This window comes from Schistocerca gregaria, chromosome 2 (genome assembly GCF_023897955.1).
Source record: "Schistocerca gregaria isolate iqSchGreg1 chromosome 2, iqSchGreg1.2, whole genome shotgun sequence".
Classification (NCBI taxonomy): Eukaryota; Metazoa; Arthropoda; class Insecta; order Orthoptera; family Acrididae; genus Schistocerca; species Schistocerca gregaria.
Genome location: NC_064921.1, coordinates 901,306,169 through 901,323,837, shown reverse-complemented (window position 1 = coordinate 901,323,837; position 17,669 = coordinate 901,306,169). Strand labels below are relative to the sequence as shown.

At 41.7% G+C, this 17,669-nt stretch overlaps 1 protein-coding gene across 1 annotated transcript in view; it reads right to left on the bottom strand.

Annotated features, from left to right (window-relative positions):
• Positions 1-17,669, bottom strand: part of LOC126335344 (neuroligin-4, X-linked-like) — a 397,024-nt gene that overhangs the window by 224,940 nt on the left and 154,415 nt on the right. The window contains exon 4 of the mRNA XM_049998528.1: positions 1,604-1,767. Within this exon, the coding sequence (XP_049854485.1) occupies positions 1,604-1,767 (164 nt within the window). The remainder of the gene's footprint in view (positions 1-1,603; positions 1,768-17,669) is intronic.

Genomic DNA, 17,669 nt, shown 5'->3' with positions numbered 1-17,669 from the left:
GTCGAGATCCTACACTACGCCAGGCAAAAGGAGGTCTTGCAATATTGTAGGAGGAATGACTCACCTCAGTGTATAGTTCTGTGCCGGGCCGTGAGGAGAGTTTGAATGACTTGCACTACTGGCCATTAAAAATTGCTACACCACGAAGATGACGTGCTACAGACGCGAAATTTAACCTACAGGAAGATGATGCTGCGATATGCAAATGATTAGCTTTTCAGAGCATTCACACAAGGCTGGCGCCGGTGGCGACACCTACAACGTGCTGACATGAGGGAAGTTTCAAATCGATTTCTCATACACAGACAGTATTTTACAGGCGTTGCCTAGGGAAACGTTGTTGTGATGCCTCGTGTAAGAAGGAGAAATGCGTATCATCACGTTTCCGACTTTGATAAAGGTCGGATTGTAGCCCGACACGATTGCGGTTTATCGTATCGCGACATTGCTGCTCGCGTTGGTCGAGGTCCAATGACCGTTAGCAGAATATGGAATCGGTGGGTTCAGGAGGGTAATATGGAACACCGTGCTGGATCCCAACGGCCTCGTTTCACTAGTAGTCGAGATGGCAGGTATCTTATCAGCATGGCTGTAACGGATCGTGCAGCCACGTCTCGATCTCTGAGTCACCAGATGGGGACGTTGCAAGACAACAACCATCTGCATGAACAGTTCGACGACGTTTGCAGCAGCATGGACTATCAGCTCGGAGACCATGGCTGCGGGTACCCTTCACGCTGCATCACAGACAGGAGCGCCTGCGACGGTGTACTCAACGACTACCAGGGTTCACGAATGGCAAAACGTCATTTTTTCGGATGAATCAAGGTTCTGTTCACAGCATCATGATGGTCGCATCCGTGTTTGGCGACATCGCGGTGAACGCACGTAAGAAGCGTGTATTCGTCATCGCCATATTGGCCTATCAACCAGCGTGATGGTATGGGGTGCCATTGTTTACACGTCTCGGTCATCTCTTGTTCGCTTTGACGGCACTTTGAACAGCGGACGTTACATTTCAGATGTGTTTTGACCAATGGCTCTACCCTTCATTCGATCCCTGCGAAACCCTACATTTCAGCAGGATAATGCACGACCGCATGTTGCAGGTCCTGAAAGGGCCCTTCTGGATACAGAAAATGTTAGGCTGCTCCCCTGGCCAGCACATTCTCCAGATCTCTCACCAATTGAAAACGTCTGGTCAATGGTAGCCGAGCAACTGGCTCGTCTCAATACGCCCGTCACTACTCTTGATGAACTGTGGTATCGAGTTGAAGCTGCATGAGCAGCTGTACCTGTGCACGCCATCCAAGCTCTGTTTGACACATACTAATTTCTCTGGATCTATGCACCCAATGTCAGTTCTAGTACAATATATTTGTCAAAGGAATACCCGTCTATCATCTGCATTCCTTCTTGGTGTAGCAATTTTAATGGTCAGTAGTGTAATTAGTAAAATGTTGGTCATGAACGGTAGAGATTATATCTACCTTAAAAGTTATAAATTATGGTACTCTGCAAAATTTCTGCTACATATTGATTTTATTTTTAGTTGACTCAAAAGCCGAACAGGCAGAGGCGAAGCGACCGGTGGAGCACTGACCTCCCTGAGGCAGTCGACGACCCTCTCGTGGTCGCGGAAGAGGTCGGCGGGCACGGAGCAGTTGGTCTGGCGAGCCAGGCGCACGGCGAAGCTGACCGGGTCCTCGACGAGCGCCCAGCTGCTCAGCGCAGACCCGGACAGCAGCACCGCCCGGTGGAACAGCCCTGCAACACAGCCATGTACAGGGTCAGCTCGGAAACAAACAGTCTACGAAAGAATGCTGAGAAACGCTGTAACTACGTCAAACCAGAAGGAATTTTCGCAGCTCTCCCGTCTCACTAACTTAACCCTTTCGTGGTTGATGGGTCATATATGTCCCATTAACTTTGAGCGCCAGTTCGAGTGTCGGGATATGTTACCCAGCTCTGCACAGTGCTGCCATCTAGGGACAACTGTACTGAACCTAAGAAAAAAATCGGGACTGCACTGCAAAGGCAATAGAGAAGCGGTGACTACTTTTGTTGACTGGCGTGTATTTATGGCCGCTGCAACGCCACTTATTTGTGTCATTCATCAGTTTTCATCATTTCTCACTTTTCAGCGATGTCTGAAGTAAGTAATTTATCTTATTATTAACTTAATAATCATTTTTTTAGTACAAATACAGTGTGGAATCTACTTCTCAGCGACTGTATTATCTCATAATCGAAATAAAATTAGTGGGACACATGTGTCCCAGCAGATATTATTTGTAAAGATTAGCAAGCAACACAGTTGACTAACGGGTATTCATCCAGGAAAAAGAGGGGATCAATGCCCACTTTCTTCCCAGCAAAGAGAGGAGTATCTAGCGGCTCGTGAACGTAGGCAAACATGTACCGAAGACAGTGGCACCAGGAAGCGATGCAGATTCTGAAGCACAAGCTCTCAAGAGAAGAGAACAAAAGTTGTTTGCACTGCTTGTGGTGTACCACTCTGTGCCACACCATGTTTTTCCAAGTTTCATGGCATGTAAAGTTTTGTAAGTTTTGATCATGTATCATGGAAACTGAAATGAATTGAATAATTTTTACACTGGCTCTACACAAAAAGATTACATGCATGTATAATTTGTAGTTATTTTATTCTCTGCAAAATCCTGTTCATGGCTAAAAAAAAATAAAATTACTAAATCAGTCGGTCAACAGAAAAGTTATCTTGCGTTGGTTCATGGGACATGCGTGTCCCACTTCCTGTTGTGAAAAAATGGAAAACTTAAAAAATATTTTGGTGGTGAAAATATAATAATGGGACTCAAAAGTAAGTGTTACCACCGTAATATTTTAAAAATCTGTAAAAAATGAATTTTATCTATGAAAGGGTTAAAACACAAACCATTGTAACCACCCAGGAAACAGGGAATTAGTCAACTACTTTTATTGACCACTTCAGATTGTGTAACACTGTAAGGACTTAAATCATATGAAGCAGCCCACACTAAAAATTAACACCCTTTACTCACCGTGGGACTGTATACTACATATCGTTTCGAAGAGAGGGCTTTATCAACGTAAGTGACCAACTTTATAGAAGTATGGCGTAGTGAAGTGTCTAGGAGGGTGGGCACACATCCATCGCATCATTACTTTCCCGCTAGTATTTTGTAAATTAACTGAATTTTAGGCAGGATGTCGGTGGCGAAATAAAACGGTAACCACTGTTTGGCTACAGTTTACATGGTAAATTTGTAATATTATTGGATTTCTGATACTTTGCATATGAGATATTTGTCATATAAGAAAAGGACAGTCAACGAGCTGTAGTTCGTACAAATGCTAAGCTTCACAGTGTGAGAATAAAGAGACTAAATTTTCTTTTTTTTAATGTGCGCATATACCTAAATGCGCGTCCAGCGCTTAAATACTCTAAATAAACACTAAGACCCGCTGGGCGCAGATATTTAAAATCATTGCCGCAGCGCTTGATAGCAATCAAGCCCCTACCACGTCGTAGCGGAGAAGCGAAGCAACTGTCCCCCAATTGAAGCAGCTGATCGCTCCACTTGCAGGGATGAATCCTAGCACTGAGGTTGTGATTTGAAGTATATGAGACACAACAAGAGCAAATTGAAGCACAAATTAAACACATGTTTGTTTTAAAAAATACTGAGTGTTCGAGTCTATTTTAAAAGTATACTTAAATGAATGAAGTTTCCTAATTTCCGAAAAAGGTATGCATAGAGACGCGAAATTTAAGAACGTAAGACTCTTTCCTGACAAGGTGGAGCGAGTTTACATCGAGCTATTTGCATTAGATAATTACATGAAACTTTTAAAGTAGCAGACAGTACGATTATTATTTAATTCACATAATCTTCCTGCCAGGTCCTGTTTGCATTTTGCCGACTACTGTGTATATTTTGCACGCTTAGTTTTGTTTAGCACAGTATTGTCTACACTCGAATTTTGGTATGATTAATTGTAATAACCCATATCACTTTAAATACCATAGGAATTTCATTCGCACATTAGTTTTTAAACACTGATAGCACCTCTGAAAGGGGTATAATCACCGCCTGACAACACATGTTATGTATCTAAACGCAATTATTCGACCTACCTCTAATTCATATTTAATAAATATTTCATTAAAAATCTAAATACCTATCATGTGCCTAGTTCTTCATTCAGTTCAACTTAGTACATTAACCCTGTTAGTATTTTTAGTAATTTATATGCAAATACAATGTAAGAACTTGAATGCAACATAGTACCTTTGTCTGTAATCTAACACTGCAACTTTTTCCCTATGTAACTTGCAATTTATGTAGCAGCAAGTTTATTAGATACAGTTTAAGGTGTAAATATAGACATCAGGCTAGGCTATAGAACAATCTGCTGTCACCTACATTTAGCATTTGCAGTAATTGGCTTTGCAAACACTATACATTTTTCAAATGAGTTGGATCTCTAAATACTGTCGGTACTTTTTAACATTCACTCAACCCTTGGGAAGAACACAGCTACACATCTCTTGTTCGTATTAAACCAAAACTTTTCATCTACATACAGGGTGTTCGGAAATTGCTGTCACAAGCTCCTAGGACATGGAGAGGGCAGTGAGTACATAATATTTTGAATATGAATGTACCGTTTCCTCAGCTCTGTTTGAGGAATTTCATTAAGCATGAGGCAGTACAATCACTGGGTAACCATTGGAAAGGAAACATAACGAAACGTCCATTTATTGCTTAAGCACATTTGTTGGCATTAAACTCAAACATTACGTGTTTACATTATTCCAAAACAAAAAAGAACTCACTATACTGTAGGTACAGAACAGTACTGATGCTTTACAATAACGGCTCGTTGTGGCGACCACCAACGTTGTTACAGACATTGTACCTACGAAGCATGTTCTGGTACACTCTCTCCATCCCACACGGTATCTCTTCAATTTCGACCAGAACTCGTGCCACAAGATCTTCCTGTGTCTCTATGGGAGTCTTGTAAATTAAACTTGGCTTACGGCACCACAACAAGTAGTCCTAGGCATCCAGTCTGACAAGGAAAAACAATTATCAGAGTTTTCCCTTTCCCCTCAGCAGACGCGGATGCGTTACACATTTGAATTGAAATCGTCGTAGGACGGAAACGGTACGTTTCCAGACGTGGGTTCCTGTTCAAAATATTATGTACTGTCTCCACTCTACAAGTCCTAATAGTTTGTAATGCGAATTTCCGAACTCACTGTATATCAGACACTCACGATTACACACAGTTTCCTCTGACCTGTTACAATATGCCAATTTCACTGTGACTTGCGCAAGTATTCTGTATCATCATCTTTTATTTGTCACGCAATAACTGTTGAATGAATAAGAACTGTATTAATATTTATAGCTACCATAAGTGCAAAATAATCCTGAGTATCAATATATTACAAAATGGTTCAAATGGCTGAGCACTATGGGACTTAACTTCTGAGGTCATCAGTCCCCTAGAACTTAGAACTACTTAAACCTAACTAACCTAAGGACATCACAAACAACCATGCCCGAGGCAGGATTAGAACCTGTTATCGTAACGGTCACGCGGATCCAGACTGTAGTGCCTAGAACCGCTCGGCCACTCCGGCGGGCAATATATTACATCGTAACTGTTAAGCAGCCCTGTTTTCGAGAGGAACCAGTGTGATGTTTACTGGTAGAAAAGACAATAATGCAGCGTTTGTACTGTTGGTGCATTTACTCATTCTGTCGTGTTCTCTCCGTTCCCTCCCGTACAAACGAGGCTAAAGCAGGGCTAATTGCTGTACTGTGAAAGTAAGGTTGAAAGAATATGGATTACAGTCCCGGCGACGACTTTATTACAGATGGAGTACGAGCTCGTACATTGGGAGCTCTCTTTCAAACGAACCAGGCCGACATTCACCTCAGACTATTTTGGAAAATCACAGAAAACCTAAATCTGATGGCGGGGCAAGGATCTGAACCTGAACCGCCAGTCTCCCGAATAAGAATCCAGTCCGCAACCTCGCTCGGTAACTCTGTCCAATCATGAATACAACTTACACATCAAATAATTGGCATTTTAAAATCAAGTTAACACCGAGATCATCAGAAATAAGGCTCCAGTTTGTCGGAGAACGTTAGGGGAGGATTTCACGTAAAACCTTGCAAAATTACTGTTCTCTCTGCTCGTCCGAATATCAATATCTGTCTATGAAACTAGCGAATAATATCATCGGCGATTTCTGAGAAAAACTGTGTCTCTGGCCACATCAGTAGGTGGTTTAGCTCCACGGACTGTGACAGTCAAGCTGCAAAGACAATGGCGAGCGGTCCGTAATGAATGACAGACGACTCGCGATGAATGGTTGCTCGGATTTCCTGCGAAACAGTCACGTGTTGATGAGTGGCACCAAAATTACTTGAACACTTTGCTAATGCGATGAATTATGAGTCAATTGGTAGGGTAACAGCGAGTAATTATTCGGCTTACTGGCGAAGGGTGAACGTGATTGCAGCAAAAAGTCATTAGAGGAGGGGGGTCAGCTCGAATTGTTTTCAAGGATGGGCAAGGAATTAGGGCGTGCGCTTTCAGAGGAACCATCCCGGCATTTGCCTGGCGGGAAATAACGGTAAACGTAAAGCAGGATGGCCACACATGGATTTGAACCGTCGTTCTACCGAATGCCAGTGTAGCTCGCCAACCACTACACCACCACACTTAGCGCGTAGCTGTACATGATATCAGTTCAAATGGCTCTGAGCACTATGGGACTTAACATCTATGGTCATCAGTCCCCTAGAACTTACAACTACTTAAACCCAACTAACCTAAGTACATCACACAACACCCAGTCATCACGAGGCAGAGAAAATCCCTGACCCCGCCGGGAATCGAACCCGGGAACCCGACCGTACATATCAGTGGACGCATCAGTGCTGTCATTCTTAGTTAGTAACATCTACTGGCAGAATATATTAACTGAATAGTTAAAAAGCTACCGATGGCAGTGACAGCTTGAAAAGCAATGGCAAAAGTAATTATGAGAGTGTAATAAAGTTAACTGTTTATACCAAGATGGTTAGATCGAAGCATCGTTAGGAAGTATGTTACTTACCAAAAATCAATAAACGAAGTAAAATGATACGTACTGTTAACCTTTCCAGACAACATTTTTTCACTTAGATTTGAGGGACTTTAATATTCGTAAAGTAAAGAGCTATGTTTTCGTATTTGACAACACGGTCAGATTCATTAAGCAACGAAGCGTCATCTCTTCGTTAACCATCCCATACACCGTCCGATCGCATCAATCATAAAACATAGAAGAAAGAAGGCTACAAATCATAAGAAAACCACGACCAAGGGCCAAGGGCCAACCCATATGAAGATGGCTCAGCAGGAATCTAAATCTCCTGTCGTGTAAGTGCCAACCGCAGGAGCTACACTCTGCATTAGTAATTCATTGTATGAACCTCCCATCCTAACGGCAATCAATCAGCAAGGAGATTCTCTGAAATGTGGCTTATTGTGTGATAGGATATGAGGGAATTATTTACAAATTTCATCGGTGAATAAGCAAGATGAAAATAAAACTAAAATATAACAGTAAACAACGGAGTGAATGTAATTAATGACTACCTCAAATTCTCTTAAAGTTTATTCTTTTTTCGTGTCACATGTTAGCCACTTAATACTTGTTATGGGGATTAACACTTATGACATACCAGATTGTTTCCGTCTCTCCGTTTAACAGGAATGCTGTTATGGAACCATTTATGGGAATATCCTAGGTTCCAGTGACCAATAAACAACATAAAGGACTAGCTGGACTGAAATGAATCGTTTCTTGTCATACAAAGTCGTTGTATAGTCACTCCATATTTTGCAATATATGCTGCCACTTTTCTCAAAACAAGGGAACTACGCCCACTACTTACAAGTAAACGAAGGAGTTAAAATGTTTTACAACTAGACAGTGAACTGAAACAGTGCAATAAATATTGGATCAAGAGAACTGATTTCTGTAGCGACATCAACTGAAAGGGTTTGCACGACATGAAGACACGTTGACTGTAAATAAACTGCGTTCCTCATCCGTATTTATTCACTGTACAAATGCGAAGACTATTAAAACAGTAAAAGTGAAACAAGGTAAAAAGTAATATATTTGGATAGGAAGGAACAGAGGAAAAATTAATAATTAAAAATTAAGCTATGATGGTATAAGAATTTATGTTCGAGCAGAATATGCCTTTAACTACTTTTTCCTCTCTTTGTAATGGGTGTTTCTCCCTAACAACTTGCACCAGCTAAATAAAGGCTACGTTTTCGTTTTCCCCTGTCGCTGGACAAAAAATTAATGCTTTCCTATACATATTCAAATATTAATTACTATTCAATCACATGACCGATTTTTGGTGTTTCATTATTAATTTGCGCTAATTATGTATGTATTTGAACTGTGTATCACGACAGTGTGGGTTTATTTAGTGATTGCGAAAAGCCCACGGAACATTTCGCTGGAGACAGAGTATATGCAACAATATTTTTGTGCAAATATTAGTACTTTCGCTAGCTGCATGCTGTATGTTCATACCTTCTCCACTCTATCATTTTTGCGTACACACGTCATATACTGGTTTCTATGTTATGTCTGCCCTTAAAATTCTTTCCCCTCCACTGTTCCTCACAACATCTTAAACGGAATGTTCTTACCTGAGCGTTCACTAAGTGGTAGAAGTAGGATAACCACTGTTCCAGATTATTACCGACATTAGAACCGTGTAAGTAATACTACAGTGACCTGCTGTTGCAGGTGCTGACTTTAGTACATCCATGAAATGAGACACTGATGCGAAGCTTGGAATTTAATCCAGGACACTGGCGCAAAGACTGGTGATAAGAAACTTTATGCCACCACCTTTCCTCCTCTTGCCAGCCAAATACAGCCAGTGAAATGCTCCACTAGGATTCGCATAGGCTCCCGGGATGGCTGGGTGAATTATTGTTTCCACTTTGTTTTAGATACCTGTCGGACATTTCAGTTCTTGTTATGTAAATGGACAAGGATGTAATGATATTTTGTTGTGTACTAAATTTGTGGAAGATGAAGCTTTAATTTGGTAACATATGCAGTCAGCTACTGCTCAATAGGGCACTGCAGATGCGCTGACTCATGTCCCTCATTCTTTTGAGTAGTGTAGTAAGTACACTTCTTCCCTTTATTTTGCCCGCCGGATTTGATACATTTTACAAAGCTACCGTAATACAGAAATAATTAAAAGTGTTCCTTACTTCCTTTTAGCGCTCCTTAAAAACTGTAGTTGCGCACAAAAATCATATTTGCGATACCAACTTTAGCGCCTGAAATAAAAATAACTAAAAGTCACTGCAATTAATGCGCAGCGTTTTCTACTCAGGTATGACACAATCGTGTTCAGCTGATAGTCGACAGTTAGGGAAACTGATCATGTGAGAGAAATATATGCCATAGCAAGCTGTTTTTCCCTTCTCTTTTCCACCGAAAAAAAAAGAAAACAGCACTTTGTTATCGTTCTCGCTCAACGACGTTTATGGAATCAGGAAACCTATTATCATACTAATCTGTGGAACACAATAACTAAAACGTCCCTTTGATGATATATTCTGATTTTAATGGCAGTAATTGAATGCGTTTTTGTTCTTCAGCCGTCACAAGCAATTGCGCATCGGAACCCTCATGCATACATGACACGAGCAGATAAATGTATTAAGCAGTGAAATAACGAGCACTGTCTGTTGCATGCAATAAAATTCCTTGCTGATAAGCTACATTTAAAAATATTACCATATTTCCGAGATATTGCATGTACAGAATGAAAGGCTGCGTTTATCGCGGCTCATGATTATCTCGCGATATTCCAGACTTAGATGCCTGGTCAGTAAACCGTAACTGACACCCTGTCTTCCGAGCTTTAATTTCCACTTGGATCCATGCATTTTGTGATTCCACGGGTGGGATCACGGTTATAAAGCATGTTTAAATCAAGAGTGGACCTACAGTTTAAGAATCGAAATAAGATGCCTTTTATAAATAGTTCACGGATTTGATCCCGTACTGCACATTACAACTAATCTCCGTCGTATGGAGATTCAAAGTAAAGCCTCTGATTAGTATCGTATTCCTTTTGACACGTGCAATTTATTACGAAATAGCGGTGCCTGTGTTATTAAGAAGTACGATGATTTGTTCCTTCGGATATGCATGCAAATCCAAATCAACAGGCACTGTAGTGATCACGGCAACCGACAAACACAGGAAATGTATTCTCAGTTGCGAATGTGAACTATCGTCGGCTGTATATTTGAATGACGACAGTGAAAAGTGGTCTCGGACTAAGACTCGAACCCGAACTTTCCGCTTTCCGCGAGAGATCGCCTTAACCACTCCGGCCATCCGAGCATGAATCACGATCACGCTCTAACCTCCATATATCATCGTCCATGTTTTACAGCCTGCATTCGTGTGTTAAGTATATTTTCGTCCAGGAAGGACATATTTATTGTCATTGCTGACATGCAGGCGGGTCTGAAAGAACACTGTATCATACTTCTTAATAACATAGGCACAGTTATTTCGCATTAATTCGCAAAAACATCGGATCCATTAAATATATTCTTCCTGGACGGGAATATATGCAACGTATGAGGGCAATTTGTGAAACATGGACGACCACATATGAAGGTTTAGATGTGGCCGTGATTCGTGCTCGGATCGCCGAAGCGGTTAGGGCGAGTGCTCGCGCGAAGCGGGAAATCCGGGTTCGAGTTGAGATCCTGCACATAGTTTCACTGCCGCCATCTCAATATACAGCTGACGGTGGTTCATATTCGCAACTGTGAATACATCTCCTGCACTTCATTGGTTGCGTCGGATTGGCCAGCCGAAATCTTTCTCTCTCCTAAACTGTATCGCAATTACCTTAAGCGAAGTCTTTTGTTCTGTGGTTAGCACTAATCACCACATTTTATGGAGCTGTTATAAACGTTTTTCTGTTCATGACATATATATAATAAATGCTGTAAAGGGTCGCAAACCCCGTGTAGGTATTTGCGGATGATATCATGATTCAGGACTGTAGTAAAGTGCAGACGATCGACGCATTGTTTTGCGACAGGCGGCTGGGTCTATTCGCAAATATATGTAACGTAAATAAATATACAGCTTAATTACACTGCCAGCGATGGATCAGTGGAAACACTAGCAACTGTCCAATATCAAGGAACATCCACCGGGCTCACAAAGTGGACGACTACAACGAACTAAGCGCAAGATGCCTACCCAACATTTACGTACTAGCTGAACCCGAAAGAAAGGTAAATTATATGGAACAAGCATGGCCTACAAGCCCACCCGGCTAGCCGCGCGGTCTAACGCGCTGCTTCTCTAGCGGGAAGGCGTGCTAGTCCCCGGCACGAATTCGCCTGGCGGGTTAGCGTCGAGGTCCGGTGTGCTGGCCAGCCTGTGGGTTGTTTTTAAGGCGGTTTTCCATCTGCCTCGGCATTGCGGACTGTTTTCGCTTATTCCGCCTCAGTTGCACCATGTCGGCAATTGCTGCACAAACACTGTTTCCACGTATGCGTACACCATAATACATTTGGGGTTACAGTCTGAGGCGTAGCGCCGTATAACGATCCTGCTTTGGAGGCAGATAAGTGGGAGATGTGTCTCAGACCTGGATAGTGACAGATGGTGACGCGAGACTGGACGCGCACGTAGTTTATGTATCAGCCGATAGAGGACAATATGGGATAGGGGGACTGATTATATAGTTTCGATTGTACCCACTAGAGTACACTAAAGTAATAGAATGTTTTTCATAAACTGCTCTAGTATTTTCATGAAGTGTTATGTCTTTTTTGTATATGTAAAATGTTATAAATGTGTTTTAGCAGTATGAATCATGGGTAAGTGTGGTTTAAGGTTAATATGAAGATAATTGTTTAACGAGTTGTGTAGTAGGATTTAGTGTGGGAACATTTCGAAGAAGTGTGGATATGAACAAAGGGGATTTTTGTAGAATAGATTTGTAAAGTAAGTTTATGGTAAAGGGAAAGTTAATTCGGGCATAAATAACAATAGTAAACTTCAGCATATTAGATAATTACGTCGGTAGAAAGTGCAGTCATTAGGTTTATTATTTTGCGATTAGTTATTAATGAAAAGCGCGGACTGACGCGGGAGAGTGTTGTTTTCCAATTGGCTGTTGAGTAGACTGACCAATGGTAAAGCAGTATTCTTCGCACGCCTTGCTCTGCTGGTAGAGAAGACAGTATTCTAGAGAAGGGTCGGAGCCTAGCCATGAAACAGATCAGACGTGTGTAGTAGTAGTTCCGATGGAAACGATAAGTTGCCCGATATAGCCGTATTTCATACATCAAAAGTGTGGTAAAGTGACGGCATAATTATTCCTATGGGCGTGTCGAAATTTCGGAATTTTTAAGTGAATTTTGTGACGAGAAAAGACATATTCCGCGTGGCGTATTGAGCAGTTCGGTGGCTAAACACTGTGACTGCATTTGATACCGACAGACTTAATATTTATCGAGCATTCTCAATCAAAAACAATCAGTATTTTTGTAGCTATTACGTTTTCGGGAAATGCAACACCATAAACTTGTTAACCTGAGTGAAAGGGATTGAGTGGCTGTGTTAAAACTAGCACGGGCTTGGCAGTGATACTTGTTCACCTAAGTTTCAGAATATATTAATTGAGGACAAAGTTTCCAACCCTTCATTTCGTGTGAATACATTCTCCCGAAACGTAGATTAGTGACTTCAATTGCAGCCTGGTTCACGTCGAAGTACAGTAGGTTTCGCTCGGCTTTCCTACTGATGATCTGCTGGGACTATGTTCACAGGTAGGTGCAGGTTCGCCGTAATGGGACGGAAAGAACCGCGCCGTCGCCACTAGTCTGGTATGAGATGTTCCCGACGGAGGGAGGGGGGGAGGGGGGCGTGGGGGGGGGGGGGGGGGGACGGTGCGTCGGTGGACTGCTGTGGCCCGTTGTGAACCAATGAGGGCTACAGCGGGACGAAGCCTCTCCGTAATTTCTAGGTTCCCGGCTTAATACCCAATACACAATGGCCTACAAGCAAAAAGTTTTTCGATCTATTCCTGAGCGTAGCTGCTCAGTTTAGGACTCGTATCAGGTATGTATGATTGACAGAGGAGATTTGTAAGATACAAAGAAGAGAGGTCTATTTTAGAAAGTGCGAAAGAATTACTGAATTGCTCAAAATTTCGGTGGCAGTCGCTATACGATATGCGCTTTGCTTTACGGAGTGTTTCTCCACCAAAACAAATCCGAGAACTTACGTTTCAAGAAAAACCAAGCAACGTTTTACTCCCTCTCACATACAATTAGCGAAATCATGACCGCAAAATCAGAGAAACGAGGTCTCCTACGGGACCTACTGGTGGCAGCCCAAAGCGTGGTACCGACGGTACTCTCACGGTAGGGTGTTATCCAATAGACGTAGCCCATGCTCTATGACCAACCGCAGAGTTATAATCTGTCACTATTTTCCTCACAGACATTCCAAATACGAAGCTGTAGCGCTTAATGCATAGGTAATGTCTTACAGAGTAAAGGAAACGGCAGGAGGGTGGCTCTCATAGCGACTAAGTCTGACGCCTAGATGTAATATTCACTAAACAGCACTTTGCTCTGTAGTTATGGCGGGCCGTTTCTCCAAAAGCTACAGGTACAAAATCAATCCTTTTATTCTGAAGCAGAACGTATGCAACAATAAAAGCTCTGTGGTTCGGACGAGGGCTCAAACAGTCTGAACTTTTGCCTTTCGCCAGCAATGCCTCCATCAGCTGAAATCAGTTGCCAGTTCATCAGACAATTCAGATGGCGCAGAGGCGTGCCACGGCAAATCGATTAACTGTAGCACGTCTTTGAGGCAAAGATTCTAATACGCGGAACGGGCCAGCGAGAGCGAGCGAGTGTGCTGGAAACGTGGGATTTAACAGCACGGCGCGAGGCGAAGTGGAGAGAGCTGTGTGTCGGTTGCGGTGCGGTATTAGCCCGTGGACTCCTAGTTTCCAAGGCACCTTGGTCTGACAGAAAGCGTAGTGGTCACAGAAGACGCCGGGGCATGGAGACTGTGACGCTGGTTCGGACGTCTGGTTCGAAAGAAGCAAAGCGATTCGAAGGGATTGATCTATCTGCAGTAGGATAGGCTATTGTATGTGGGACCTGTCGGAATTACGTCCTACTGGCCGACTAAGAATCCGGTGACGACATATTTCGTGTGGAATAATTCGAACAACGGTTCCGTTTTTGAATTGCAATTAAGCGTTGGTCGATGCAGGTTAATTCAACGGTTAGTTCTTGGCTCCGCAGTAACGGTTCTTACCAGAATCGTAACCGTCCCTAGATGTATTGCCGTTAGCCTTTAACTGACGAAGCTCTATGGAGTGGTTCTGCTCTGTCTCCCTGTATTGTGTTTCCGCGCTAGTGGTACTTTTGTGCGCTCTCAGGTATTCTATGCATGATAGATCATAATGTCCGTGCCTACCTGGACGTCAACCAGCGGTTACTGATTATTTTCTGTGCAAGACATTAGTGCTGCGGCTACATTTATATATGTGCAGCTTTAACTTTGAAACCGAGCGGGTCTACAAGTCTGGGGCCGCTCTATTGTGTACCTTGCTTGCTTTTCGCGGGAAGATTAAAGCGCAAATTAGTCGGTAGAATAGGAACACATTCGTTCTGGGGTGAACTTATTCCATTTTTAAAAGCAGTGAGAGCGAGTCTACTTAAATTTTCTTGAACTTTCTACTACTTTGTGCGCTCTCTTCTTCAATGTTAAACTTATTAATTAGTCTTACCCTACCTCTTTCTGGAGCTTCATCGCAAGTAGTTTACTATTCCAGGGGAAGGAATGGTAGGTAGCTTCTTAACACTAATTATTCATTGCGTTCTTACCTCGCTCACCTGAAGATTTTGTTTTATCGATCTGTTCTAAGCTGAACTCCCTCCCGATATTGCGGTAGGAGCCTTGAATTGGTATTTCATTGTTATGCGTTTTTATAAGAGTATTTTGTGTGTTAGACATGTTCTGCTCCCGCGCTTAGCCTAAAGGTGAATGCGGCGCGTCAGTTGGCCAGCTGGCGCCGGACGTTATAACATACTCCCGCGTGGGCGGCTGAGGCGATTTTCACTAATTCTGGTCTTGCTGTATTTATGATACCGCTGTTATTCTGCAATTGTTCTTGTTGGTAAAATTTTATTTCAAGTTCTGTACAGTTATTAGAGCAATTGGATCTTTCCCTTTTTGGGTTTGTGATTAGTAAAGTTAATTGTCACTCCTGCACAGTCTAAAAACTGCTTAATGATCCTTGCTAAATTACATTCAGTTTGGGCGTTGGTGTACTTCAGAATAATTGTTCAATTCTTATTTCAGGAGCTCTAACTAAGCCTAAAGGCTTCAGTTGTATATTAATCGAAATATTATCACTACTACAATTGTTTTAAATTTTCTCCGAAAATAACATTTGAGTCTTGTTATGCAGTTTTAAGTAAACTGTCTGATGTATTTTACGTATGGTGTTTAATCATCATTCGGGTTCAGTCCTTCAAACTCTTGAACAATCAATACATCGCAGGAAGCGAAATGAAAATACTGCAGTTCCAGACCCAGTCAGGTAAGATAACTTTCTGTCTGCCTCTATCCTGAAACTAAATTAACATTTTATGTTTTCCACACGTTCAGTCTTGATTTCGTGTGCACCCAGTATACCTGTTTCCCCACAGAAACTGTGGGGAATGTGTATTACAATTCCTATCAGTAGAAACTGGAATCGTGTTCTGAAGGTTCCAAATCAAATCCCTGTGTCATTTAGGTTTCGGGCTGACTTCCATGTGGGGGACCTTGGTTCAAATTCCAGGTACTGTAAGGGATTTTCCCCGGTGGGACTGGATAGGGAATGCATCTCATAAGGCCACCTGAGAAGCTACTTACTAGATTAGTAGCAATTTCAAGGTTAAAATTTACCTATACAACCTCACTTGACGTGTAAAAATTAGTTGTTTTTATGTTCTTCCGACTAGTCATTTGTGAGGTACAGAAAATAGTAGTAACTCTGTTATTACTGGTGCTGCGTGGAAAATGAAATACTACTTCTCGTTTCTTTTCACTACGTCATACGAGGATGGAACTGATGAGAAGAGTGTACGGAAAGGAAATTAAGTCATCCTTGTACGAGATACCCTCCGCGAGGCGCTATGGACTGGCTTGTGATATGAGAATGCTAGTGATGTATACCTCAGTGAGAACTACAGTTTTAATCCATCATGTTAATTTGAGCGAACTAGTCCTGCCTCTTATCAATGAGAAAGTAAACGCCTTGCCCAAACTCGAAAAAAGTTGTTCTTTCTACTGCCAGATAGTTCAGTTTTTCCTTTCCTTAATTTATGCTAAAGAGTTTCTAACGATGGCACAGTCGAAGGGGAATTACACATTCAGCTGAGAAAAGAACATTTAGCAGGGGAAAAGAAAACAGTGAATTCAGAGAAGGTAAACGAACATTTTATCTGTCTGATCTGCTGTTACAATCTGTCTTCCGTTGTCGTTTACCAACAGCTTTAGATTAGAGTGTTCACTGGTTGTACATATATTTAGTGTGTTAATTGTAGTCAAAACAATGGAAATACCATAAATTTATATAAGAAACTGTTATTGAAATAGTTTTATTTGCACTGGCATGCGAATTACACTAAAATTGCGACCGCGGTAATCTAAATATGTGAAGCTCCTGCGTCTGAATCCGACTGAAAGCAATATCGTAAGCAGAATCCTAAACACCCGAATGACCTGAAACGTTGTGAAAATTGTACGTCATCAATTTAAGTTGGACGGCAGCTACCAGAAATATTACCTTCTTTTTATTACTTAGGCTAGCACCGATCTATACAGCAGATGCCATCTTCTCTAAGTTACAACAAAGAGTCGGATTCAGTTTGTTATAAGCGCTATGTTTACAATGCGTTTGCACCGTGTTTTGGTAAAGTTAAAAGTATTATTTACAAAAGTAGTATCTGTGTGTAGTTCTCAGTAATCTGTGAGAAAGAAAGAACGATTTGCTAAAGCAAAGGTTACAAGCCAGCAGTATATAATAATGTACAGATGCTCCTGCATATACGTATAAAGTAAAATTAAGTCTAAAGAAAACCCACTGCCGATGGCACACGTGCTGAAAAATATTTGGGTAGTATGATAAAACAGCGTTCTGCATAACAGGCGAACCATATATCCAATATTTCTATGCTTTCTTGTAAACTAAGATGAAAGATAACGCTAACTGCACATTATTAATTTCATACCACTGATTTACTATGTCTGGGTTGAAATCATTTTGTTATGCTATATACTGTAATGTACCGAGTTCTTTTTGTATGGCAGCTGCAGTTATTCGTAGATTTTGTATCCTGTTGATCATGGCTTAGAAGTAAGAGTGCTTGTTTGCCTGTCGATGGCATAAATTAGTACGTATGATATTTTCATTAATGTGATTCCTGTAAAGTTTGAAACACAATGTTAAGTTCATCTCCAAGCATGTGCTCCACATAAAATAGTCGAC